We start from the raw sequence: 24,098 nt of genomic DNA on the forward strand, positions 1-24,098 counted from the left end.
TTGATGATATTTGTGTTACAGTAGTGCCCAAAATGTGCCTGGTGCTGTGTAGGCTAAAAGGATGCACTGTACATCAAGACTGTTAACTTGTTTTTATGTATGTTTTATATTCACTTTTTACGTCCTACAAGACAGTGATTGTCTCTTACACAAAACATTCATTGAAATCAATAGAATACATTTGTTGTACATGTGGCTATACCGGAGAATTACATTTTCTGATCATACTATTTCCCAATAAATGTAACAGGTTTTATCCTTTCATTTATCTAAACTGAATCAACTTTTTATTCAAAGTGTTCTTTAGACACACATCTTTTTAGCATTAAAGGTATTGAGAGATAATATAATGAATCTTTCCAAAAGCAAGTTGAATGAAAATTATTTTAGCATATATAATTAAGGAATTTTCTATTTCCTCCACCACCTGCCATCCATCCCCAATCACCAAATTTAATGAAAGCACTAAAGGTAGCATGTACTCCATACTGTGGGATAATGAAGCTTATGTGAAATTTCCAGTGGAGGGAACAGGGTAACTGCTACATAGCATTTTTTCTTAGCAGAACAAAGAGTGACATTCATTGGCAAGGTCAGTGCTGGTAAGAAATTAAGTGCCAAGTATCAGGCATGTGAAAGACAGCTTTAACTAGAATTAAACAAAATGAGAATATCAAAATGTATGAATTAAATAATTTCACTGATGGTGATCTGGGTGTATGGAAGGTATTCATAGCAATACATGTCTTTGTCATTTTTATCACAGTCTTTGGTTTGCTCTGTGTTGCAGAGTAGTTTTAATTACTTATATTTATTTTGTAGTGGCTAGATGACTGCAAAAGGACATTTGGTGCTGATGATGGCATACACAGAACCAATACAGATGCTCAGGTAGGTGACTGTCTCTTGTGGATTCTTTTTATATAGTTTATTAAAGTAAAAAACTTGTGTTCTGCACAAAAGCCCTGTTTTGATCTTCTTAAAGATTAAAGTATGTTGGTAAAGCTTTTCATTTCAGTTATCAAACCATCTTTTGGAAACTTAGATTCTTATGAAGTATTGGCCTAATAATAAAGGGCTGTCTTTTATGAAAGTGAGCAACCAGTCTCAGTTCAGGGCTTAATAACATTGAGTTAGATAAGCAGGGTAGATACTATCTGTGTACCAAAGCAAGTCTGCCTTTTATGCAGATGTTTCTAGAAGAAAAAGGATTAGTATTCTGTTTCTGTGCTTGTCAGATAGATTATTGTCTGACCAAAAAGCTGTACTGAATCTAATATAATTAGTACCATATACATATGTATGACCTGTCTGGAACAATATTTTGCTTTATTGTTGTGTTTTATTCTTAAAGTAGAAGCATGACAGAAACTTTGTCAAACGTTATTTTGCTAATTACTATCTAATATGAAACAACCCATTGTTATTAGTTGAATGTTGTACTTATTTGTAAAAAACGTGCATGCATACATTGCATGAGGATCACCTGTGTCTTTAACACTACTAATTGTTGTAATAGCCTTGTCTACTTGAGACAAGGTTTGTTTCTTAAACAATATATGCATAATATTCTCACTAAATGTACTGTAAAATGGCAGGGGGGTGGGGGTGGGAATCCAACCATATACATTGTTTTGCTACTGTTGGGTACATGGGTTTGATTCTGCCCTCTAGGATTGTGTAATAAAATTGACGAAAGACAGAATTAGAATAGATTTGTTCAAAATCACTTTCATAGGCAGATTTGACAGGGAAGGTAAAAAGGAAGAATACGATTCCCCCCACCTTTGGGTAATTCAGAATGCATACACAAAAACTTCTTGGGCTATGCCTACGCTGTGAGCTAGGGGTGTGATTTCCTCATGTGTGCATACTTGTGCTAGCTCTCCTCAGGCTTGTATAGCAGTGTAGCTTCAGGAGCATTGATAGCAGAAGCACAGCTTAGATGAATACCCACTGGTTTAGACAAATACAAACTCAGCACGCCTCTGCTGCTGTTACCTGTGCTACTGCTATTTATACTCATGCTAGCTCAAAGAGGGATAGTGCAAGCATGTGTATGCAGGGGAATCACAACCCTAGCTCACAGTGTAGAAAAAGCCATGGACTTTGATCCTGCCCAGTCTTATGAATCACACATAATTATGTATCTTGAAAAATAAGTGTGTGGAGAATCCGTTTTTTCAATATCTGAAGTGAGGGGCATTATATGTCAGAGGTCAGACCTAAGCAGTAAGAATTATTGGATGTCTATATTCTGAACCCAAGTCAGGTGAAAGGGGTAAGGTTGCCAGGTGTCCAGATTTCGACCGGAACACCCAGTCAAAAAGGGACCCTGGCAACTCCAGTCAAGCACCGCTGACAGGGCCATTAAAAGTCCAGTTGGCGCGAGGCTGGCAGGCTCCCTACTTGGCTCCACGCAGCTCCCAGGAAGCTGCCATCATGTCCCTCCAAATCCTAGACATAGGGGAGGCCATGGGGGCTCTGCGCCCTGCCCCCGCCACAAGTGCCAGTTCTGCAGCCCCTATTGGCTGGGAACGTAAGGGCCAGAGGGACATGCTGACAGCTTCCTGGGAGCTGTCTGAGGGAAGCGCTGCCCAGATCCCACACCCCAAACTCCCTTCCGCGTCCCTGCCCCAGCCCTGAGCTCCCTCCCACACCCAAACTCCCTCCTGGAACCAACACCCCCTCCCACACCCCAACCCTCTTCCCCAGACGTGAGCTCCCTCCTGCGCTCCAAAGCCCTCGGCTTCAGCCCAGAGCCCCCTCCTGCACCCCAAACCCCTCATCCCTGGCCCCACATGAGAGTCCTCACCCCCTGCACCAGCCCGGAGCCCCCTCCCACACCCTGAATCCCTCATTTCTGGCCCCACCTCAGAGCCTGCACACCCAGGCAGAGCCCTCACCCCAGCACGCACCCCTACCCCAGCCCAGTGAAAATGAGCGAGTGAGAGTGGGGGAGAGCAAATGATGGAGGGAAGGGGGATGTAATGAGTGGGGAGGGGGCCTCGGTGAAGGAGCAGGGGCTAGGCAATGGTATTCGGTTTTGTGCGATTAGAAAGTTGGCAACCCAAGAAATGGGAAGCATTTTCTTCTTTTTACTCTACTATGAAATCTGTTTATAAGAATGTGATTTTTTTTAAACAAAATCCGTACAGTAGCACTGTTGGTGATGCTATACTTATGTCTGTCATTAATTTTTATTTAAAAGAAATCTTATTTTCAGCAGTAAAAATTTCCACTTTGCACACAGAGTTTCAGCCTAGAAAGGAATTTTCTCTCCATTTTTCACAAAATTTTATTTGGACCTATTTAAACTATACAAGTCTCTTTAAAAAAAAAAATCCCAATTCAGATGATTTTGGTTATGTTTTTAGATTAAAACAATATTAGAGCACGAGATTATTATGTATAGCTGTGTGTTAAGAATTCTGAAAAACAATTTAAAATGGCCAATATTTTAAACTCAGAAAAATGGCTAAGCACACGAGCTAAATACTGTTCATAGGATATTTAATGCATATTAAAAATTGTTTGCACCCTAATATCTTGCTTGACATGTGTTCCATTGTATAATAGACATATGTAGGCATGCACACTTTCCCTACAGTGTCCTAAAGATTTATTACATACTTTACCTATATAATAATAAAATAGTACTCTGTATTTATATATCATCTTACATTTTCAAAATGCTATATAAACACTAATTAACTCTCCCAATATACTCATGAAGGCAGTGAGTATTAGTATTTCTGCTTTATAGATGGAGAAATGGAGGAAGGGCCAAATTCAGTCCTTACTTCCATAGGTGCTGGAAATACGGGTGCTGGGGTTGTTGCCGCACCCACTAGCTTGAAGTGGTTTCCATCATATGGGTTTGCCGTTTGATTCAGTGGCTCTCAGCACGCCCACTATACAGATTATTCCAGCGCCCCTGTTTACTTCAAACCTGTACAGATCTGTTAGAACCAGTGAATGGTGCACAGGATTCAAGAAAGGCAGAGTTTTTCCAAAAAGGTTAAAGATGAGATTGTCAAAGGGGCTCAAGGGAGTTAGATGCCCAGCTCACATTGACCTTCAGTGGAAGTTGGGCATCCAACTCCCTTGGACACCTTTGAAGACATGCAGCCTAGATGCCTTGCCTGAGCCCACACATTGAGTTAATGGCAAAGCTGGCTCCTAGTAATGTGACCCTTTCACTGGATCATACATTTATTTAAATTTTTTAAAAAATTAAAAATATAGTATGTGCTCACTCACACAAAGACAGGAAAGTGCAGTTAAGGAGTTTTCAAAAAATACACCTTCTATAGACTTTCTAAATACATTTAGAAATGACTTGAAGGAACTATTGTGGATTACTGAATGTGGTACTTGTTTCAGAAATCCTTGTAAGTGGAATGGAATGTTGATAGATTATTAAAGTAATCAACTAATGTACAGACCATTACAGGTTCAGACTAATGGGTTCAGACTAATGTACAGACCATTCTGCTATGGTCAGAAAAATGGCATCTCATTCAACAGAAACGCTTAGTTCATTGACATAAATAAGATTCTCCGACTACTTTTTAGCACTGCCGTCAATACAGCTAGGGAACAAAGCTGAATTCTCTTCTGGCACATGCATCATCAACAGAATTGTTAACTAAATCCAGTTAACAGAATCTTTACCAGTAGTGATGACAAGTGAGCCAGAAAGAAAGCATCTTGACTGTCAGATCCCCATCTGAGTTTTCAGGACTGGCAGTTAGAAAATTATGTGATCTGTAAACTGAGTAAATTTGATGTAAAAGTAATGGCGAGAGAATAAATATAAAACCACATAATACCATTTTTCAGAGTAGAACTTCACTTCAACTTATAGAATAGCTTTGTTTATGCTTACATTCCCTGTGGAAATCCATGTCTTTTTTTTCATTTTTGGTTTATAATAGTAATAATAGACCATGCCTGGCATGTACTGGGACTTAATAACTGGCTGAAGTTTATGAAATCAGCTCTTCTCTGCCGGTCACTAAGGGTATGTCTACGTGGAAGGAAAAAAAAAAAAAGTACAGCAGCAGGTCTGAGTGCAGGTCAATTGACTCAGGCTCATGGGGCTCCCACTGCAAGGCTAAAAATAGCAGTGTAAATGTTCGGGCTTAGGATGGAGCCCAAGCTCTGAAACTCAACAAGGGTGGAAGGTCTCAGAGGACAAGCTCCAGCCTGAATGTCTAAACTGTTAGTTCCACAGCACGTGCCCCATGACTGAGACTCACTGCCATGGGACTAGTTTTTTGCTGTGTAGACGTACCCTAAGGGCTTTGATCCTGTGCTTATTGAAGTCAATAGCAAAATTCCCATAGATTTTAACGGTTCGGGATCAGGGTTTAATCTCCTGAAATTGCACTGTGCCCAGTAGTTGCTGCTTGCCTAATTACTCTACTATTAGGTGTTAGTGAGTACAAATTACAGAATAAAATATAGGCATTGTATATATTCTGTGTATTTACATAGTACTGAAGCATAAACTGCTCCTGTGTGGAAGAGTCACTTTGATTGCATCATCTCTCATATGCTTATTAATGTATGTGTTAAGTGCCACCAACGTGCTTGGCACTGTACAAAACACAAAAGTAAAGACCTTCCCTGGCCCAAATAACTTACACTCTAAGGCCTGGTGTACACTGGTGTCAGCATGTAGGATATGTGTAGTACACGCCACAGTGAAAAGCAAGCTGTTTCCACCCTGCCAAGTGTAGCTACTGGGAGCGTTTCTCTGCTGCAGGGAGCTTCCAGAGCCTTTCCCCAGTGCCTCCCCCGCCAGAGCCTTTCCCTGCCACAGCAGCAGGAAGGTAGTGGGACATTACACTACTAAAGACAGCGGTGTAGATGGCGAAGACAGTGAGTGTGAAGAGAGCTGTGTAGGATATGTACCCTAAGGTTCTGGTGTGTCCTTACTCTGCTCACCGAAGTAGTGCCTCACTGTCTACACTGTTATTTATACCCATTCTAGGGGTGCATGCAGTGTGTATGTACTCCACATGCTACTGTAAGTGTAGATATAGCCAAAAAAGGCTTTCCTGACATTTACCACACACACATGCCCATTCTTCTTCTAAAATACTGTATGCACAATCCTAGAGGGAAATTAGACTGTGAAAATCTTGCCTTGAAGTATTGTAAAGGTCTTAATTAAAAACTCAAAAACAAAGACTTCTTGAGTTGACTCAAAATCCAGATTGACATAACACCCTAAATTCATGGGGAAAGTAATGGGGGGGGTTCATTTTTGTTGTTTTTCTCCCCCTATGTTCAAATATGATTACATGGATTAAGGAAAATGGATTGTACAGATAATAAACCCCAATTGTTCTTGTTTCTGATGGTTTATATAAATATTTACACATATATAACTGCAGACCCCTCCTATAGCAGTGTTGTTGCTGAAGTATATTTTTGTTAATGGGTAGGACAGCAAGAAAAAAAGTTACTCTTTGTCAGTTATATCAGCAAGTGTTTAGTAATTTCACTTTGAATTCAGCCTGATATTTTTCCCACTCAATGAACCTGTTGAGAACGGTAGATATATTTCTTCCTCTAGTTTACCTGGGGCATCTATGACCCTAATTAAAATAATTTCCTACACTAATTCTTGATCTTTTTCTTCCTTTGTATTTTTGTGACCCGCTCACCTTCTTGCTTAGCAAATGGAAATTCTAGCAGTAAGTGATGGTTCTTGATTTATTGAATACTTACCCATGACAGTCGTCAAACTGGTCTCCATCTGTTTCTTGTCCATTTGTGACATAGTAATGTCTTGTCATAGACTATTATAAAAGTACTGCGTGCTTCAATTTTGTATAGTCCTAACCCATGAACTAGTGGTCCTTTGTAAATAATATGATCCTGTAGTTAACAGAAGTTAATAGTAGATGACTCCATTAGCAGTAGCTTCTCTGTCTAAATCTAAAGCAATATTAACGTTGCCTCCTCATTAATTCATGTTTTAGATAAAAATATGCAAACAAAGCGATGCATAAGTTAATATTGCTGCTCCATTCCAATAAGAATATACCATCTGATATTTCTTAAAATAAAATCATAGCGAGCTTTCATAAGGAAACATTCTTATGTCTAAGAATTGAATTAGTTTCCTCTTGCTCTATCATGCAATTGTAACTGTAAGTCTAGGGTTAATAGCATACTTACCTGTTTATATTATCATTGGGAAAAGAGGCCATACTCATAAATCACAATTGTTTGTTTGGTATCAGATCTACTGTTTAAACTGACAAAACAGCCAAAAGAACTAAAAGCGATCTATATATTTCCTGCTGGAGCATGACATTTTGAAATGTCATTTGAATCCCTTTTTTCTTGTTGGAAATGTGATTGCCTTTCTTAAAAGATAAACTTTTAACCTGCCAGACTAATGCTACTTTATTTTTAATTACCAGTCTAGTCCTGAATGCAGCTTTCATCTGCTTTCATCAGCTTCTCACTACATTAGCTTGTAAATCTTCTTGACATTTCCTTTTCTGCAGTAAGCAAATAAATATTTTTAATATTGTAAATTCTGTGCTGGACAAACTGGCTATGATTTTATTGTCTGATTGTGTCATATGTTAGTTGATTAGCACTCCCTGAATTTAAGATAATGTTGCCGTTTACATTTTTAGGAGCTGGAGTTGTGTCGGAGGTTATACAAGTTGCATTTCCAGTTGCTGCTTCTGTTCCAAGCCTATTGCAAACTTATCAGCAAAGTAGATACAATCAAAAAAGAGGCAGAGGTAAAGGAAATAATATTATTTAGCTATCTGTTATTGGTGTTCAAAAGCAATACCCATTAAAAAATTACCTTTTTATAATTTTTTCTTTTCAGTGGGTCATCTCTTTTGAAAATGGAGGTGTGTATAGCAGCTGTTTTGTAGCCAAGAGATAAAAGGTTTAATTAGAACTTGCAATTATTTTCTCAGTCATTGTATTACATCCGTGTTGATCCTTGGACCACTTGAAAGCTCTTTAATACAAAGTGATGCAGGGAGCCCAATGATCTTAAAAAAAGCAAGGATTTAAAATGTTTCTGTCACTGTTGGTGTATACCAATCAAACTGTAAATGAGGTACATTAACTCGAATCAAGAAGATTCTGTTATGAAGACCCTTTCTGCCTCCACTGAGTCTCATCATCTGTACATAGTTGTATAGTCAGTTTGCAATTAATGTTACAGCTTTAAAGCCATATTCAAGTTTCAGGTGACTATAACCTATCTCTGCATATCTGTACAAGAAGTAGTATGTCTTCAGCACAACTAAAAATCAGGGAGACGGTGTCTCATGTTGGAAACAAAAAAGAAGCACCCAAAATTAGTGATATTTCTAAAAAATTAGCTATTAGAGGTTTTTAGAACAGAAGGTTGATTAAAAGAGGCTGGAGGGCCATAAATATAAAGGGAAGGGTAAACCCCTTTGAAATCCCTCCTGGCCAGGGGAAAGCTCCTCTCACCTGTAAAGGGTTAAGAAGCTAAAGGTAACCTCGCTGGCACCTGACCAAAATGACCAATGAGGAGACAAGATACTTTCAAAAGCTGGGAGGAGGGAGAGAAACAAAGGGTCTGTGTGTCTGTCTATATGCTGGTTTCTGCCGGGGATAGACCAGGAATGGAGTCTTAGAACTTTTAGTAAGTAATCTAGCTAGGTATGTGTTAGATTATGATTTCTTTAAATGGCTGAGAAAAGAATTGTGCTGAATAGAATAACTATTTCTGTCTGTGTATCTTTTTTGTAACTTAAGGTTTTGCCTAGAGGGGTTCTCTATGTTTTTGAATCTAATTACCCTGTAAGATATCTACCATCCTGATTTTACAGGGGGGATTTCTTTATTTCTATTTACTTCTATTTTTATTAAAAGTGTTCTTGTAAGAAAACTGAATGCTTTTTCATTGTTCTCAGATCCAAGGGTTTGGGTCTGTGGTCACCTATGCAAATTGGTGAGGCTTTTTATCCAACATTTCCCAGGAAAGGGGGGTGCAAGTGTTGGGAGGATTGTTCATTGTTCTTAAGATCCAAGGGTCTGGGTCTGTAGTCACCTAGGCAAATTGGTGAGGCTTTTTACCAAACCTTGTCCAGGAAGTGGGGTGCAAGGTTTTGGGAAGTATTTGGGGGGGAAAGACGCATCCAAACAGCTCTTCCCCAGTAACCAGTATTAGTTTGGTGGTGGTAGCGGCCAATCCAAGGACAATGGGTGGAATATTTTGTACCTTGGGGAAGTTTTGACCTAAGCTGGTAAAGATAAGCTTAGGAGGTTTTTCATGCAGGTCCCCACATCTGTACCCTAGAGTTCAGAGTGGGGGAGGAACCTTGACAGCTGCATTGAAAGGGCAGCTGGGCACTTAATGAAGAGGAAGCAGTTTTCAAGCTATCACTCAAAAGTTGCATTGGCTAGCCTTCTCGAGCTAGCTTGACTCCAACTACCACAGGTAACAACAACAGTGAAGACAGCACAGGGCAGACTTCGATGCAGTTAGTACAAGTTCAGCACAGACCCTGGGTATGTATTCAGCTCACTAGCCTGCTCTGAAGCCCATGCTACGCTGTCTTCAGTGCTCCTTTTACCCTCGCTAGGTGACTCAAGCTAGCTCAGGTAGGTTAGCCTGTGCACAGCTTTTGCTGTGTAGACTTACCCTCTTTCTCGTCAAACCCTTCCCACACTCCTTATCAGTCACACACATCCCTACCTCTCCCTCCAATTCCAACACACCCACCTCCATCCCCCATAATGGGCCCCTGGATGTTTTCATTCTTGAGATCCCAGTATGCACATTTGTTGATAACAGTGGGTAATGCTGATGAAAGAAGTTGTCTCCCAGTCAGCGGGTGCTATGGCAACTGGTCATGCATTTTTATCCCCACTGGCTGCCCAATCAGCATGTCAGTCATAGAAGCACTTCAGAGTATAGGTCTCGTGTCTTACTCATGCTCTTTGGCTAAGGAGTTTTTTTTCCCACCTGTCCTGTCTGGGGAATTATGATGTTGGTTTTGCTTTCTGTGTAGACCATGGTAGATTGAGTGCAAGCTCAGGAACAGCGCTGCAGTATGTGCATTGGCTGGACCACACTACTGTGTTTGGGTCACCACTGCTATATACGTCTACTGGACTTTTTCTTTCTTTCTGTACATTCAGATTTTCTTTATTTGTAATAGAATCACTTCAGCTTTATTTCATTCTTCCAAAAGAGGCTACTTCTTTAGGTTGATTTTATACATGGCTACAGGTGGAAGGGTTCATGGCCCACCAATGACAGTGTGGTTGCGAGGTGAGAATTCCTGCAAGGAATTCTAAAGAACTGACTAAGGACAGACTATGGGAAAGCCCAAATGCTCATTACAAGTACTTGACTCATGTAATCATCCATATGCATCAATGTTTGGGCCAAGTGGCCACACTGGTGCCCCTGTCTGTGTGTCCTCATGCACAGTTCCGAGGGAGAGAAAGTGCACATCCCTATCTTCCTGCAACGCTTAATTTGGCTGAAAAGAGTTTTTGATCCAGAAAAGCTCAACTCTCCATATTTCTTTTAGGTTATAAACATGTCAGAAGAACTTGCCCAGCTGGAGAGCTGTTTGAAAGAGGCTGAATCTGCTTCAGACAGTGGTATTGAAGAAATTGAAATACAAGAGGCTTCCCAAGCTAGCACAGAAACTGCCATTCATTCTCTCATTGAAACTTTGAGAAGCAAGGAGTTTATATCAGCAGTAGCACAGGTCAAGGTTTTCAGGTAAAATGTGAAATGATTTAAATTATTATGCTTTTAGAGCTGCACTCAGTTTCCTAATGGACTTTTTAAATTTAAACATAGGCTTGATTCCAGTTTTTTTCCAACTCTTGCTGGATGTCCTTGTTGAAAAGGACAAAATTGGTTGTTTTTATGTGTTTTTCTCCTGTGCATGTTCACCATTTAAGAAGGGTAGTTCTGATCTTTATTAACTGTTTGTATCCTTTGAAAAATAAATTTATTGTAATATTATCCTGTAAGAAAATGACGTCTTATTAATAAGTATAGGAATAGCACCTTAGAACTCTTTCTCTTTCTTTCTCCTCTCACATTCTTTTCATTTATAAATACATATTCTTTAAAACAAAAACGAAAGTCATGTTGAATAATTAATTGCTTTGTTTTCTTTTGAAAGAAGATATTAAATATTTAAATTATATGTTCACAGGTCTGTTTGGCCCAATGACATATTTGGCAGTTCTGAAGATAACCCAGTCCAGACACTGTTGCATATATATTTTCGTCATCAGACATTGGGCCAAACTGGTAGCTTTGCAGTAGTAGGCTCTAACCAAGACATGTCAGAAGCCAGCTCAAAACTGATGGAACTTAATCTAGAAATTCGAGAGTCTCTACGCATGGTTCAGTCCTATCAGCTTCTAGCAAAAGCCAAACCTGTAGGAAATATGGTGAGCACTGGATTCTGAAGAGCTTTCATTTCGTAGAGAAACAAAGCGAGGGATGCCTCAGAACATTATCAAGCACCTTTCATTAAAAAAACTGATGACCAATACAGAATTTTAACATAGCAAGAAATTTCATCAAAAAACAAAGATCTAAAAACCAATGGAGTTAACATCTTACTGACTGCTGTTTCTACACACAACAGTTGTGTGGGCGGTAATGATTTTTTAATTATATAGATATAAACTACATTAAAGGAAAAGGGCTAAAAGCAATGCATATACATGCATTATTTTCTGTAGAAACAGAATTGTAAGTGCTGTTGCAGTAATGGCCTCCAGATGTTGAGACAAGTAAAGCAGGTGGGATGAGGCTAAAATCAAGGCTGATTTATTTTGGCTGAAGACCTGCAAGATTTCCTGGTTTTACAGCAGTACATGTAATCATCAACTAATTGCCTGATGACACATTTTGCAATGTCATGAAGAATGTGCAGTCATATATGAGCAGAAAAAGGACTTGTAAAGACTTTGCAAAAACCATTGATTTCTCAATGTTTTGTTTGCTTTTTGTTTTGTCTGTAATGAGGAATTATGTGTGAGAGTTGAAATGTATGGATATATGACCGTTGCATTTTGAAGGTATGGATGTTTGTTGATGAGGTCTCAGAGCATGCCTAAAAGAGCAATGCAAGATTATTTTTGGAGAAATTTTATTTTATTAGCTCTAATCCTCATAGTGTGTAAATGTTAGGACATTTAATAATATTTTAAACTGGGATTCCCCAGTGTTTCTAAAAGAAATAATATATCTGTTAAACTATTGGAATGCTGCTCAGTTCTCTGATCAGTGCTTATGTTACAAATATTGATAACTAACCAAAAAGTAGCTGCCTGCAGAGACTTTAAAATGTATATTAAAGATATATGCTGCCCATCAGCAATTCTCATTAGAAGAAAGTTAACTTATTTTATTCTGTATATATTCTAGAAAGTGTATAGTGCAAAACCAGTATTTTTCTTGTACATTCATGCAATGCACTGTTATATGAGAATAGATGTACAAAGCTAATGGGGGAAGGGGAACAGTGGCTATTAGTAGTAAAATACATGATTTGCAGTCGGCATAGTCTGCTGAGTTCAGGAATAGAGGTGTGAATGCATTTACACGTATCTTCATAACTCACGTTACACCTCAGGAACTGGGACTACAGGGGAAAAAAATGAAAGGAAGAGGAAACTGACTATCAAAACCTGCAATATACTTCTATATACTTATAGTTCATAGTCATTGTTCACTGTAGCATAAAATGAACTGGATTCTGTTGAAAATAGCATTTTGTAAAAGAAATACGTGAATGTAGTCCCATGATTCCTGTGATTTGAAAGGAACACCCAGTATTTTTATATGCATCTCTCTTACCCACTGTGATGATTTTTTTTTTAAACTGGGCTCTGTAATTCCAGAGTTTAGAATGTACAAATGAAATTCTTAGCTTTGCCTTTTCTTGGGGAAGTGGACCCCACTAGAAATGTAATTATGCTGAAATGCATTAACTGAAGGCACTGTGCACCCTGTTGGACTGCTGACAGTAGTTGATACCTTAACAAGCTCTGTAACTGGTCAAGGCACATTCATAATCACTGTATTTTTTGATCTGATAAAATTGAATTATTTTGATGTTTCTGTGGTACTGTAGCTGGTGTTCTTAATTATTTAATAAGTATTTACTAGGGATATGTAGTTTTATTTAGTGGCGCATTACACTTTTATTTACATCATCTTTTACCAGCTCCCCCCCTTTTTTTTTGTAAAATAAAAACATTGTATCTGTCATCATGTGTATTCTGTGCAAGCTGGAAGGATACGTAAGTATCATTTTTAGAAGTTTGTAAACATTGAAGTGGAAATATCTCTTAGCAGTTAACATACTGTACAATTTCAGCAATGAATTGGCAAATAGATTTCCATGTTTTCTTCTCATACGTCCTGTCTATGCTACAGCATTTTAGTGTGCATCAAATCAGATTGTAATATGGCTTATACTACATATGCCTCACATCCACCTCTAATTATAAATTCCAGTGCACAATTCCTAACCATTAATGTGTACAGTTTTTGGAACTTTCTGTTCTTACAATTACAAGACTAACCTGGGTCCCAGCAATATTCTCTTACTTTATAGTTTAGCCTAATCTGGGTGTTCTCCCAATCCACCTTCCTCCCAAGCATCTGAAGGAACATCATCTCAAAATGCACTACACAGTGTCTTCCTTGCACTCTTTTCTCCCACACCAGCCCTCCATGCAACCACATAACAAGGAAGTGGTATGCCAATTTAAGTGTACTTTATTTTGCTAACAGGAGCAAGCATTTACACATCCATTTCTTATAACTAGCTGGATTCTTGTGCTAGCTGCTATCCTAGATGAACAAGCACCTGATCTGATACTGGGGTCAATGACCTGTTTACCTTCTGAAGCAAGGGGTGTACCTAAGACGGTTACGGTTTAGCCAAGTGAAATCATGAGATTTGCTGAATATGCTGGTGCCTGGAGTATCAACTAATGCAAATGGGGAAAAAAGCAATAAAGGACTAGTCTGAGTGCAAGATTGCAACCTGGGGTCCAGCAAGCAAGGCCACATTAACTTCTACTTTCTTTGAAGAACTGGTCCAGATTTTTAACAACAAACCAAGCTCAATCCTATTTCACATACTCAAGAGCTTTGTAGGAGTCCCTGCAACCCCATTTGAAATTACACAATCCAGTGTCCACAACAGGTGCTGTGTGCGATGAGAACAGAAGTTTGCATTTATCATAGGCCTGAGATGGAGACAGGGAGTTCTTGCATTTGACATGAAGTGGGACTGCCTACCAAGTGTTTAAAACGTACTAGAGTGTAGAACTACAGAGGATGGACACCCCACAGGATTCATTTTTTACTGCCATTATCAAAAACACTCAATCCTCCAACTGCCAAAAGTGAGACTTCAGACTGTACCATTGTTATTGTGCTGGAAGAAACAGTAGCCAGGGAGGGTGGAAACCAGCTGTTATCCCCATCCTACTGCTCCTAGCTGTAGCATTGACCTGACTAATACCGGCCACTGTAGTGAGGCAACATCCAGCAAGCCCACTTCTCAAGCTATATTAAGATCCAGGCTCTTGCCTCATCAATGATGCAGTACCTGCAGTGATGTAGGAGGATGTGGTGGAAGTAGCTACTGTTTTCAAAAGAAGCGTGGTGATAACTGTAGGAAATACTACAGCTCTCTGCCTTCGTTATGGCAATAGTTTAACTTTTATGTAATGAAAATATGAATTGCATGCAGGTAAACTTTGAAGTCTATATATAAAGTATCCTTTCAGAGAAGAAAATTAGAAGCAGCATACAACTGTCTTTCTGTGTGTTATAGTTCTATGATTGTCACAGAATTTTATCATTCTGAGGAGTGTAACACTGACCTACACTATTGCATCTTCAATAACAAAGTAGTCTTACAAACATCTGATTCTTAGGTAACTGGGGGAAATGTACTTTTTCATATCCTGCAGGCCATAGTCTTCACCTTCTGATCAAGTCTACTGTTCCAGGAAGGAAAAGTTTTCTGATGTCCACAGAGCAATGAAGATATACCTCAAACACATGGACTGCTTTTGAAAAATCAGCATACTTATCTTTCCATCCAAAATGTCTCAGCCAAGACAACTTATCCATAGGCAGATAAGATGTGTTAGAAATGCATACACTGCCTTGGGTGCACAGGTTCCAAGGTTCATTTAATGCATTCTAGTGTAGCTCTCTCGGTTGAAGGGGTATCAGTCACCTTACAATAAATCAAGAAGTTGGCTATACTATCCTCTAGTATTTTCATTAAGCAGTCCAAGAGTGGCTTGTTCTCTTCCAGATATGTCTCCTTTGGAAGAAAGATATTCTATTGAGTAGTCTATAAAGATTTTTTCCCCCTTCCCTGACAGGGACTGTGGAAATACTTGGCTGACTTCTAATTAGTCTCTTTGATCTCCCTTCCCACTATTTTCCATAGTACTCTTCATCTTATTAGAGATGCAAGGTAGCAGCAAAGTCAGGAGCTAGAAGGGAAAATGTTAGCTGATCATTTCCTTTCTAGAACTGATCTTTTCCCTCAGTCTAACACATCCTTTTGGATATGTCAAACAGTTCTTTAATCTCATACAAAAGACAGATTCCAAGTCCAGAAGGGACCATTGTGATCATCTAGTCCAACGTCTTTTCTAAGACAGGCCATAGAACTTCCCCAAAATAATTCTTAGAAAATATCTTCTAGAACGACATCTGATCTTGATTTAAAAATTGGCAGTGATGGAGACTCCACCAAGACCCTTGGTAAGTTGTTCCAATGGTTATTTGCCTTCATTTCCATTTTTAGTTTGTCTTGCTTCAACTTCCAGCCCTTGGATCATGTTATACCTTTCTCTGATAGGCTGAGGAGCCCATTATTAAATATTTGTTCCTTATGTGGATACTTACAAACTAATCAAATCACCCCTTAATCAGCTTTTCATCTATCACTATAAGGTATGTTTTCTCATCCTTTAGCCAGTCTCATGGCTCTTCTCTGAACCTTCTCCCATTTATCAACATTCTTCTTGAATTGTGGCTACTAGAACTGAATGTAGTATTCCAACAGCAGGCTCATCTCTCTACTCCTACTCAAGATTCCTGTTTATGCATCCAAGGATCATGTTAGCTCTTTTGGCCACAGCATCACTTGGAAGCTCATATTCAGCTGATTCCAGTTTATTGTTTCTCAGGAGAAAGATTTATGGGTTGTGAAGGATAGAGTTCCCCAACCTGTAAGTATGGCCTACATTTTGTTCCTAGCTGTATACATTTAGCCATATTAAAATGCATAGTATTGACTTATGCCCAGTTTACCAAGTGATCTAGATTGCTCTGAATCCATGATCTTTCATTATTTACCACTCCATTTTGTGTCATCTGTATACTTTGTGTTTTCTTAGAGGTCATTGATAAAAATGTTATTGCAAGGCCCAAGATCAATCCCTGTGAGACCTCAAATGGAAACCCCACTCCCTGACAATTCCCTATTACATTGAGACCTATCAGTTAGGCAGTTTAATACATTTAAATGTGTCATGTTAATTTTATATCTAGTATTTTAATCAGTGTCATATTATACAAAGTCAAACACCTTAAAGTTTAAGTATGTTTACACTATTACCTTTATCAACCATACTTGTAACCTCAAAAAAAGTTTGAAAAGATCTATTTTCCATAAACCCATGTTGATTTGCATTAAATTATGTAACCCTCCTTTAATTCCTTATCAAGTCCCCTGTCAGCCACTCCCTTATCTTACCTGGGATCAATGTTGAGCTGCCAGGCCTATAACTACCTGGGTCAAAACTGAGATTATGAATTGAAGGAGTTGTTAGTAATAAGTATTTCTAAAGGTTTGGCCATATGTTTGATAGGCAGATGGAAATGTGGACTGCCTCTCCAATCTGTGCAGAGAAAGCACAGCCCAGTAGTAACGGATTGGGGAAAGAATTAAGTAAAATTTTCCATCATTCCACAGCTGTGATTAAGCCAGATTCTGGTATACAGCAAACACATTTAAAGACTCATCTTCTCACACTGGCACTCTACACCCTCACTTTAGAAATAGAAGAAGCCAGTAGTCAGCTGCTACTCAGATCACTTCTAGGAAGGGGAGGAAACAAAAACACACACGGGGTGGAGGGGAGAAAAAGGAGAACCCAGAAGGAAAATCTCAGTACAGTCAGCCTGAGAGGAAAGATGAACCAGGATGTCCTTCCAAGAATTTGAAATAGTATTGGGAAGGGAAGAGGAGGAGAGAAGACAAGAAGAGGGCACCAAAACCAGAGCAAGAGGGAAATGAGGTAGAAAAGAGAAAGCAGTAGCTGGACAACCACAAGAGCTCACTGTCTCCACCATGGCAAAAAGAAAAGGAGGACTTGTGGCACCTTAGAGACTAACCAATTTATTTGAGCATAAGCTTTTGTGAGCGACAGCTCACTTCATGTCATTTCTGTCCTTGCATACCAACACCACTACTGCTGCATTCTTCCCCCAATACAGCGACTCAGATCTTTCCCTCTGTCAGGCTCCACCTTGAGAGTTATGACCTCTCTGGATACCCAGAGATGCAAGCCAACATTATTCACATGCATAAGCAGTCCACCTGTGTTCTACATTTACACTTCATGTCACAGCTGGACTTTCAAGTTCTGAAGGGGAAGGTTATTTACATTTTTTTCCTGTGCTGTTTGGTTCAGTTCTTAGTCTTTTTCAGCACAATTACAATTTGTTAAACTGGTAGGAGGGAAGATGAGCTATAACTTTCATGGATAATGGACAGGTGTCTAGATTGCTTAAGGGAGAAAGTAGAATTTATCACCTGTATTAGTCATTTCCCTACAATTGTAAGTTATCCCCTGCATTTATTTAATATGAATTGGACAAAGGACAAGTCACTCTTCCTCTTTCCTATTACCAAAATATTGGTAATATGTATCCCTTATCTGGGATATGTTTCACATACTAGCTGCTATTGCATACTTCCTCACTGGGAGTCTTAAGCTGGTACAATGGAAATGTGGCTGCTTTAGTCCAAACTCTGATCTAGCATTTTCCATCACTTTCACAGAAGTCACACACACAAAAAAAAATCCAATAAGTCAGCTTGGAGGTCTGTTAAAGGTTACCTGTTGAGCCAGACATCTCCACCTCCTTCAGTCTCCAAGAACATACTCCAGGAGCAGTCTGGTCCTTTTCAAATCACTTTGTGCTGCTTCACCAGCAAGGATCAGGCAGGGTAAGATTGCTCTGCTGGCTGGGGATCTCTTAGTGAATTCCTCCTTGTATGGCAAACAAAAATACTCTCTCCCCCCCTACAGGGTCCAGTTCTTGAAAAGTTCTAGCCTGGTTTACCTTAGCTGTTGCCATTCAGCTCTCTTCTAGGAGTGTTTCTAACCACACCCAGCAGTTGGATGTGGGAGATGGATAGGTATGCTTCCAATACTGTATTTGGGAGTCTTGGACCAATAATCCCTAATAGTAGCCAACTTTCACAAAGCTTTAGTAGTTTTCTTAGCCAGAGTGACTGATGCTCTGACAAGACAAGCTTCAACCCCACCCCCCCAGAAAATGGGCTTGATCAGCCATTCCTTATCTACACTAATCCAATAGTATCAAGCCCCAAGCATAGAGTTGGGGCTTCAGCTCCATCCATCCCATCAGAGGAATCAATTTGGCAATGTATAGGTCTATGAACCTCAACAACTCAATCTGTCATTTTTCAGATACCACTTCAGATTGCTCCAGGATTAGGATTGCTGGTCTGTTTTGGTTTTGTGCATTAGGACCCAGCAAAATAATTCAACATCCTAAATTTATAAATAGGTTTCCACAAAAAGTGGCCCCATAGTGTTCTGTGATAGACTCCAGGATTAAATATTAAAAATCCCAGAACTCATATGTGGAAAATACCCCACATACTCACAGGCAGTAAAGTTGCCTACATTTTCCAAAATTACACAGTTGGGCAGAAATGGATAATAGGAAGAGGCAAAACAAATTACATTTATGCTAGGAACAAATCTGTGTTAAAGTACTGAATCTGGGTTACTGCAACTAGGTCAGAAGGGCATATTAAAAGCTAGTTGGTCACCACTGTGACTCTAGCTGTAACATTTAACTGCACACCTAGAAACAAGTTTGTGAAGGGGGGAAAGAAAAAAAAAGGGTGGATGTAGAATGTAATCCTACAAGCTGCAGAATACAAACTTATTAAAAGGATGAACATTCTGCAAACAAAATAGCAAGGAGTAATGTGTGTACATTTATCTTTTGAAATTAGACAATCCATGTCTGGTTTTACAAACTGATTATCCTTACTTCTGTTAAAGGTTGTGTTTCTATCCAACTGCTTTAAACGGTATTTTATATGGCAAACGTTTAATAAAGGTTCCCATTAATAGATGTAGACTAGAATTCTGTACATAGCTTTAGAAGAAATTCTTATCTGTCTATCTTTACTGTAAAAAAAAAAAAGAATAGGTTTGCATCCTTATGTAGTATGCCCTTTCCCATCTTCACTGAGAAAAGCCAGAGTGACAGATTTAATGGATTTTCACTAAAAATATGTGAAAAACCTCATAGTAACTGCCTGCAGAAGGCCATACATTATTAGGTATAGACATACTAAGCTTGATTCATAATAAATAAAAATAAAAAGAACACTTATTTAAGGAAGTTCTTCTGTCTTTCCAAAAGTGTCAGTGCTTTTTAAAAAACATTGGAGGTTTTTCAAGTCTTCAGTATATAGTACCACTGTTGCTCTAGGAATCTGAGAAGCTTGATGAACACAGTGGAAGGAGGTAGTGGAGAAGATACATACTATAGTTTTCACCCAATTGCTTATAAGCTACATTCCAGACATCAAACTGTCAGAGGTAAATATTGAGAGTAGTCCTTTAAGTAGACACCACCTTTGATAAGAAATTGGTGTTTACTAATAAATGAGTAACTTTCCCCAATAAGTGCTGGTTCCAACAAGACGGTCAACATAGCTTATAGCAGCAATGGCCTCAGGCCAGTACTGTGCTATTGTGAGGTTAGGAAGACAGCAATTCCCTGGTTCTACTTACTCCTACTGTTATACTGTGGTTCCAGTTCATGGCTGTGCCATTGTGACAAAAATGCCACAACTCGTATACCTTAAGGACTTTCTTCACAGTTAGAAAGGGAGGCTCACATGCAAGCAGGCATAAGCCAAGTACTGTGGATATCTGGTAGTGTTTACTAGGCACCTCTGGAAGTTAGACAGCCCTACTTTACGTTTTCCATCTTAGGATAGTGGCTGTGGGTCAATAAGAAAGATTTGTTTAAAATGATGTAACAGTTTCCTCTTAGAGCAACTTCCTTCTGAAATTGCTACAATATACACCCCCCCCCCTATTTTATTTATCAATTCACAAAGAAGGCTGGTTATTAGCAATGTGTTATCTTTAAAGGAGAGTTTCACAGAAAATTTACACATTACTGACTCTTGGTAACAAGCTTTTGTCTACACAATTTGAAAAATACACATAGAGAAAATTAACAGTCACTATCAGATTAGCTAATAAAGCAGCTACAACAGAAGCAAGCTATTTCACTGTAGGCTCCAAAGTGAGAAATGCAGCCATTACAGTTATCAATAGCCACACTGATCTGTATCAATTAGAAGTGATCTATACACATTAAAAAAGGCACTGAAAATCTTTACCTGATCTATTAGCAACAGCCATTTAATTTGACCTTCTCCCCTTCATAGCTATGCACACCTGGAATACATGCCCCTTTTAGGTTGGGGGGTTTCCTTAACGATAGTGCTATAACAGCCCCAGATTAGTAGTAGCTAGTTTAATTGTAAAAATGGCTACTTGTCTTCATGAAACATAATTCTAGGCTTGAGCTGATCTGACTAGCCCTCTGCCTATTTAAGAATTACTAACTTTCAGGTATTAGAAGTGATTGGTAGATATGCAACTTTCTTCCTGTGTATGTACTCTTACACTAGTTAGTGACTGTAGAACATTTAGTTAAATTGCGATCAGACATTAGTGTTTGAAGATCCAATAGCATCCTTCCACAATACAGGTATTCTTGTGTTAAATGAGGTGGATGCTCTACATAGAGCGATAGAGGTAGAGTTTACCAGTAATCTGTTTGAGACTCAACTGCTTAAGTCGCTCCCCAGAGAAGTCTTCCTGAAGCATAGGAGGTCACTAGGAAAGCATGTCTACCTCCTCCAGAAGCAGGAACTGCTAGGTGTGTCATCATAACAATAAGTCATACAAGGAAGAGTAGTTCTGTGGCTGACAGAATGATAGTGCCTTCTCCCCCATTCCTAATGGGGAATGTTGCAGCTTCCATACTCATAAATAAGGTAGACATGAGCATGCCTTATCAGTTATAACAGTGCTTCGCCATACCTTTATTTGTAGGTTTGCCCAGGTACACCCCACCATATTATATATTCTTTCAAAAGAAAAACTGCTTTGATTGCAATTTTACACCAGGATCCTTTAAACTAGTATCCCAGTCAAATAATATATTTGAAACTAAATGTACTATCACAGGAAAGACGTTTGCCTTTGCATCTCCCACAGAGATCTTGACGATGGGGTCTCTTGGGGTCCACATGGCGCACTTTCACAGGGCAGGTGCATCTGGTCTGCTTACAGCTCTAGAAAGAAGCAAGGATGTTGGAGGAGAAAATACCTGAACTGCAGTGATACAGGGGAGGCAGGAGATCTGCAAGCTTAGGGGAGGACACGGTATTAACGGCAGTAGTTTAGATTATAGGCTGCTCAGTGCAGGGAGGAGTGAGGCTGCTGACAAAGCTCCAGCACACTTGGGGTGCTAGAGCACAGCTGGAGTTCCCAGGCTTACTGGAAAGAACAGTGGGGAAGGCCCCGCCAAACCCCCTCCCCGAGTTAAGCCAGGTTACAGGGCTCCCCAGTGCGCTAACTGTAGCGAGGCCCTGAGGGGGCTGTGCTCACCTGGCAAGTGATGTCCTCCACGCGGTAGGGGTTGTAGGATTTCTGACACGTCCGGCAGAACTGCCGGAAGTAGACCTGGAGGAAGGGGAAAGGCGGGTCAGTGGCGGTCAGAGCCCGGGGGGCAGAGGGGCGGCCCCGGGGGCACCAGGCCTACCTTGTTGGTGCCCTGCACACACCACACGTAGGCGCTCTCCCAGCGGATGTTGCAGTCCTTGCAGTGGTAGTAGCCGTACTTCTGCTCCAGAAACTAGGGGGAACAAGGGTGACTCAGCCACGGGCAGGAAGCCAGCTCCCAGCCAAGCCAGGCCAGCTCCCGCACCCTGCTGGCCGCAGGGCCAGTCACCTGAGGCCCCGCCCCCGGGCTTCCCGCCACCCGCGGTGACCCGACCCGCCGGGCCCTCACCTGGAAGCGCAGGCGGGTCTTGCCCTGCTCCGGCTCCTGAGGGGCTGCGGCCTGGGGCTGCCCCGCCGGGCGCTCGGGGGCCTCCTGCTGGCCTTCCTGCGGCGGGGCAGCTGCCGCCGCCGCCTCCTCCTCCGCTACCTCCTGCTGCGGAGGCTGCTGCTGGGGCGGCCGCGGCTCCTGCGGCTCCGCGCTGCTCCCCGGGGGCTGCTCCCAGCTGGCCCGCACGGCGGCCGCCTCCGTGCGCTGCTGCTCCTCTTCCTCGGCCGCCGCCGCCTCCTCCGGCTCCTCCTCTGCCGCCTCCTGCCCCGCTTCCTCGGGCTCCTCCAGGAAGGTGGTGAGTCTGCGGGACGCCATGGGCGAGTAGACGGCGATGGTCCTGGGGAAGCGGACGGGCCGGCCGCTGGTGGTGGCGGAGCTGCCCTGCTCCTGCTCGCGGGGCCGCAGCGGGGGCAGCCCGGGGGCCAGCCGCCGCCGCAGCAGCAGGGTGCGGGGCCCCAGCGAGCACTGCACCGAGGCGTCCTGCCGCGGGTTCACCTGCACCCCCACCTCCTTGGTGTTGGCCTTGCGGAGCCGCGGCGTCAGGCTGGGGTTCACCTGGGACAGGATCGCCTTCAGCTGCGCCCGCTGGTAGTTATCGAAGTACTCGGCCGCGGCCGCCGCCGCCGTGTCCCCATAGCCCGAGAAGTAGGTGCCCCGCTGCCGCCAGGCGCCCGGGGGCCCTTTGCCCTTGGGCGGCTGGTAGCGATAGGAGTAGGGGGTGTAGGCTGAGTACAGGTAACTATCCATGGCCTCGTCCGCCATGGCGTCTGCCCCGGCAGCTGGGCTCGCGGGGGCCGCTTTAAATACCCCGCGCTGGGGAGGGGCAGGCTCAGCTGCACGTCCCGTCCCCCCACCGCCACCTGAGCGGGGCTGTTTCCATTGGCGGAGGGGCAATGAACCGCCTCGCCGCGGATTCCCTGGCGGGGATCGCTGCCCCGGGAAGCCCGCGGGGAAAGCAGGTGGATGGGAAGAGCCGGCTAAGCCCGGGGTCCAAGGAACATAGCGGAGGTGAGAGCCAGGGAGGGGAGCCAGCGGGGAGCCTCAGGTGACAAGGCAACCAAGGCGGCGGGGACGCAGAGCTTCAGGCAGGTCTTTGAAGCAAGTAAACCCCTTATTGGTACAACCTCCTGGGTTCTCTCTGTCTATTAAATGTCCTGAGTCTCCCTTCCGCTTTCACTTGGTTTACAACTCTTGTATCTGCCCCCTATATCACCGCCCTGTGGGGACCCTGGAGTCTGTGCAGCGTTCACCTGAGCTGAGGGGTTTAGCCGGAGGCTGTGCAGCGTTTTCTCTTGAGCAGACCCGGTACATTTGATTGATCGGTGATATTCCCCCAGGAGCACGCAAGAGGCTGTACGCCGCAAACAAAGAGTCATAGCGGGGTGTCTGTGAGAGAAACAACAGGCGGATGAATTCAGGGGCGCTGGAACCATTTGTATAGTGGGGGTGCTGACAGCCTTGAACCAAACTGTAAACCCTGCGTATGATGGAAACCACTTCAAGCCCAACCGTGCGGGAGCACCCCCAGTTCCAGCACCTATGGCTGAATCTGTAGAGGAGGAAGGAACGCGTGAATGCCTAGGCTGCTACTAAACATAAGAGCCAGGGACCAGGTAGTTTAAGAAGGGAGGAT

General features: G+C 41.7%; 2 protein-coding genes and 1 long non-coding RNA gene across 16 annotated transcripts in view; 2 read left to right on the forward strand and 1 right to left on the reverse strand.

Moving 5' to 3' along the window:
- The window catches only part of FRYL (FRY like transcription coactivator), a 415,631-nt gene extending 402,505 nt beyond the window's left edge, over window positions 1-13,126 (forward strand). For 9 of the 12 annotated variants that reach the window (XM_048848366.2, XM_048848367.2, XM_048848354.2 and 6 more), the window contains 5 exons: window positions 823-891; window positions 6,693-6,710; window positions 7,668-7,778; window positions 10,569-10,765; window positions 11,211-13,126. In XM_048848366.2, coding sequence (XP_048704323.1) covers window positions 823-891; window positions 6,693-6,710; window positions 7,668-7,778; window positions 10,569-10,765; window positions 11,211-11,469 — 654 coding nt within the window. In that variant the 3' untranslated portion in view covers window positions 11,470-13,126. The remainder of the gene's footprint in view (window positions 1-822; window positions 892-6,692; window positions 6,711-7,667; window positions 7,779-10,568; window positions 10,766-11,210) is intronic. The other 3 variants (XM_048848358.2, XM_048848369.2, XM_048848361.2) reach the window with 1 other exon arrangement.
- Window positions 13,127-21,424: 8,298 nt separating this feature from the next.
- On the reverse strand, window positions 21,425-24,035 carry ZAR1 (zygote arrest 1). Its single transcript, XM_048848377.2, has 4 exons — window positions 22,427-24,035; window positions 22,178-22,270; window positions 22,024-22,098; window positions 21,425-21,707 (listed from the first exon to the last, which is right to left on the reverse strand). Exons 1-4 carry the CDS (start codon window positions 23,225-23,227, stop codon window positions 21,564-21,566), a joined length of 1,113 nt encoding a protein of 370 aa, XP_048704334.2. The 5' UTR covers window positions 23,228-24,035; the 3' UTR covers window positions 21,425-21,563.
- The window catches only part of LOC125635945 (uncharacterized), a 68,822-nt gene continuing 67,376 nt past the window's right edge, over window positions 22,653-24,098 (forward strand). For 2 of the 3 annotated variants that reach the window (XR_012668166.1, XR_012668165.1), the window contains exon 1: window positions 22,653-22,760. This is a non-coding gene — a long non-coding RNA (uncharacterized LOC125635945). The remainder of the gene's footprint in view (window positions 22,761-24,098) is intronic. The other variant, XR_012668167.1, reaches the window with a different exon arrangement.

Source organism: Caretta caretta, chromosome 4 (genome assembly GCF_965140235.1).
Source record: "Caretta caretta isolate rCarCar2 chromosome 4, rCarCar1.hap1, whole genome shotgun sequence".
Lineage (NCBI taxonomy): Eukaryota > Metazoa > Chordata > Testudines > Cheloniidae > Caretta > Caretta caretta.

Coding starts and splice junctions, on each gene's coding strand:
- ZAR1 (XM_048848377.2), bottom strand. CDS start 23,227: ATGGCGGACGAGGCCATGGATAGTTACCTGTACTCAGCCTACACCCCC. Junction 22,271..22,426: donor AGACCCGCCTGCGCTTCCAG/GTGAGGGCCCGG, acceptor TGTTCCCCCTAG/TTTCTGGAGCAGAAGTACGG. Junction 21,708..22,023: donor TGGAGGACATCACTTGCCAG/GTGAGCACAGCC, acceptor GCTTCTTTCTAG/AGCTGTAAGCAGACCAGATG.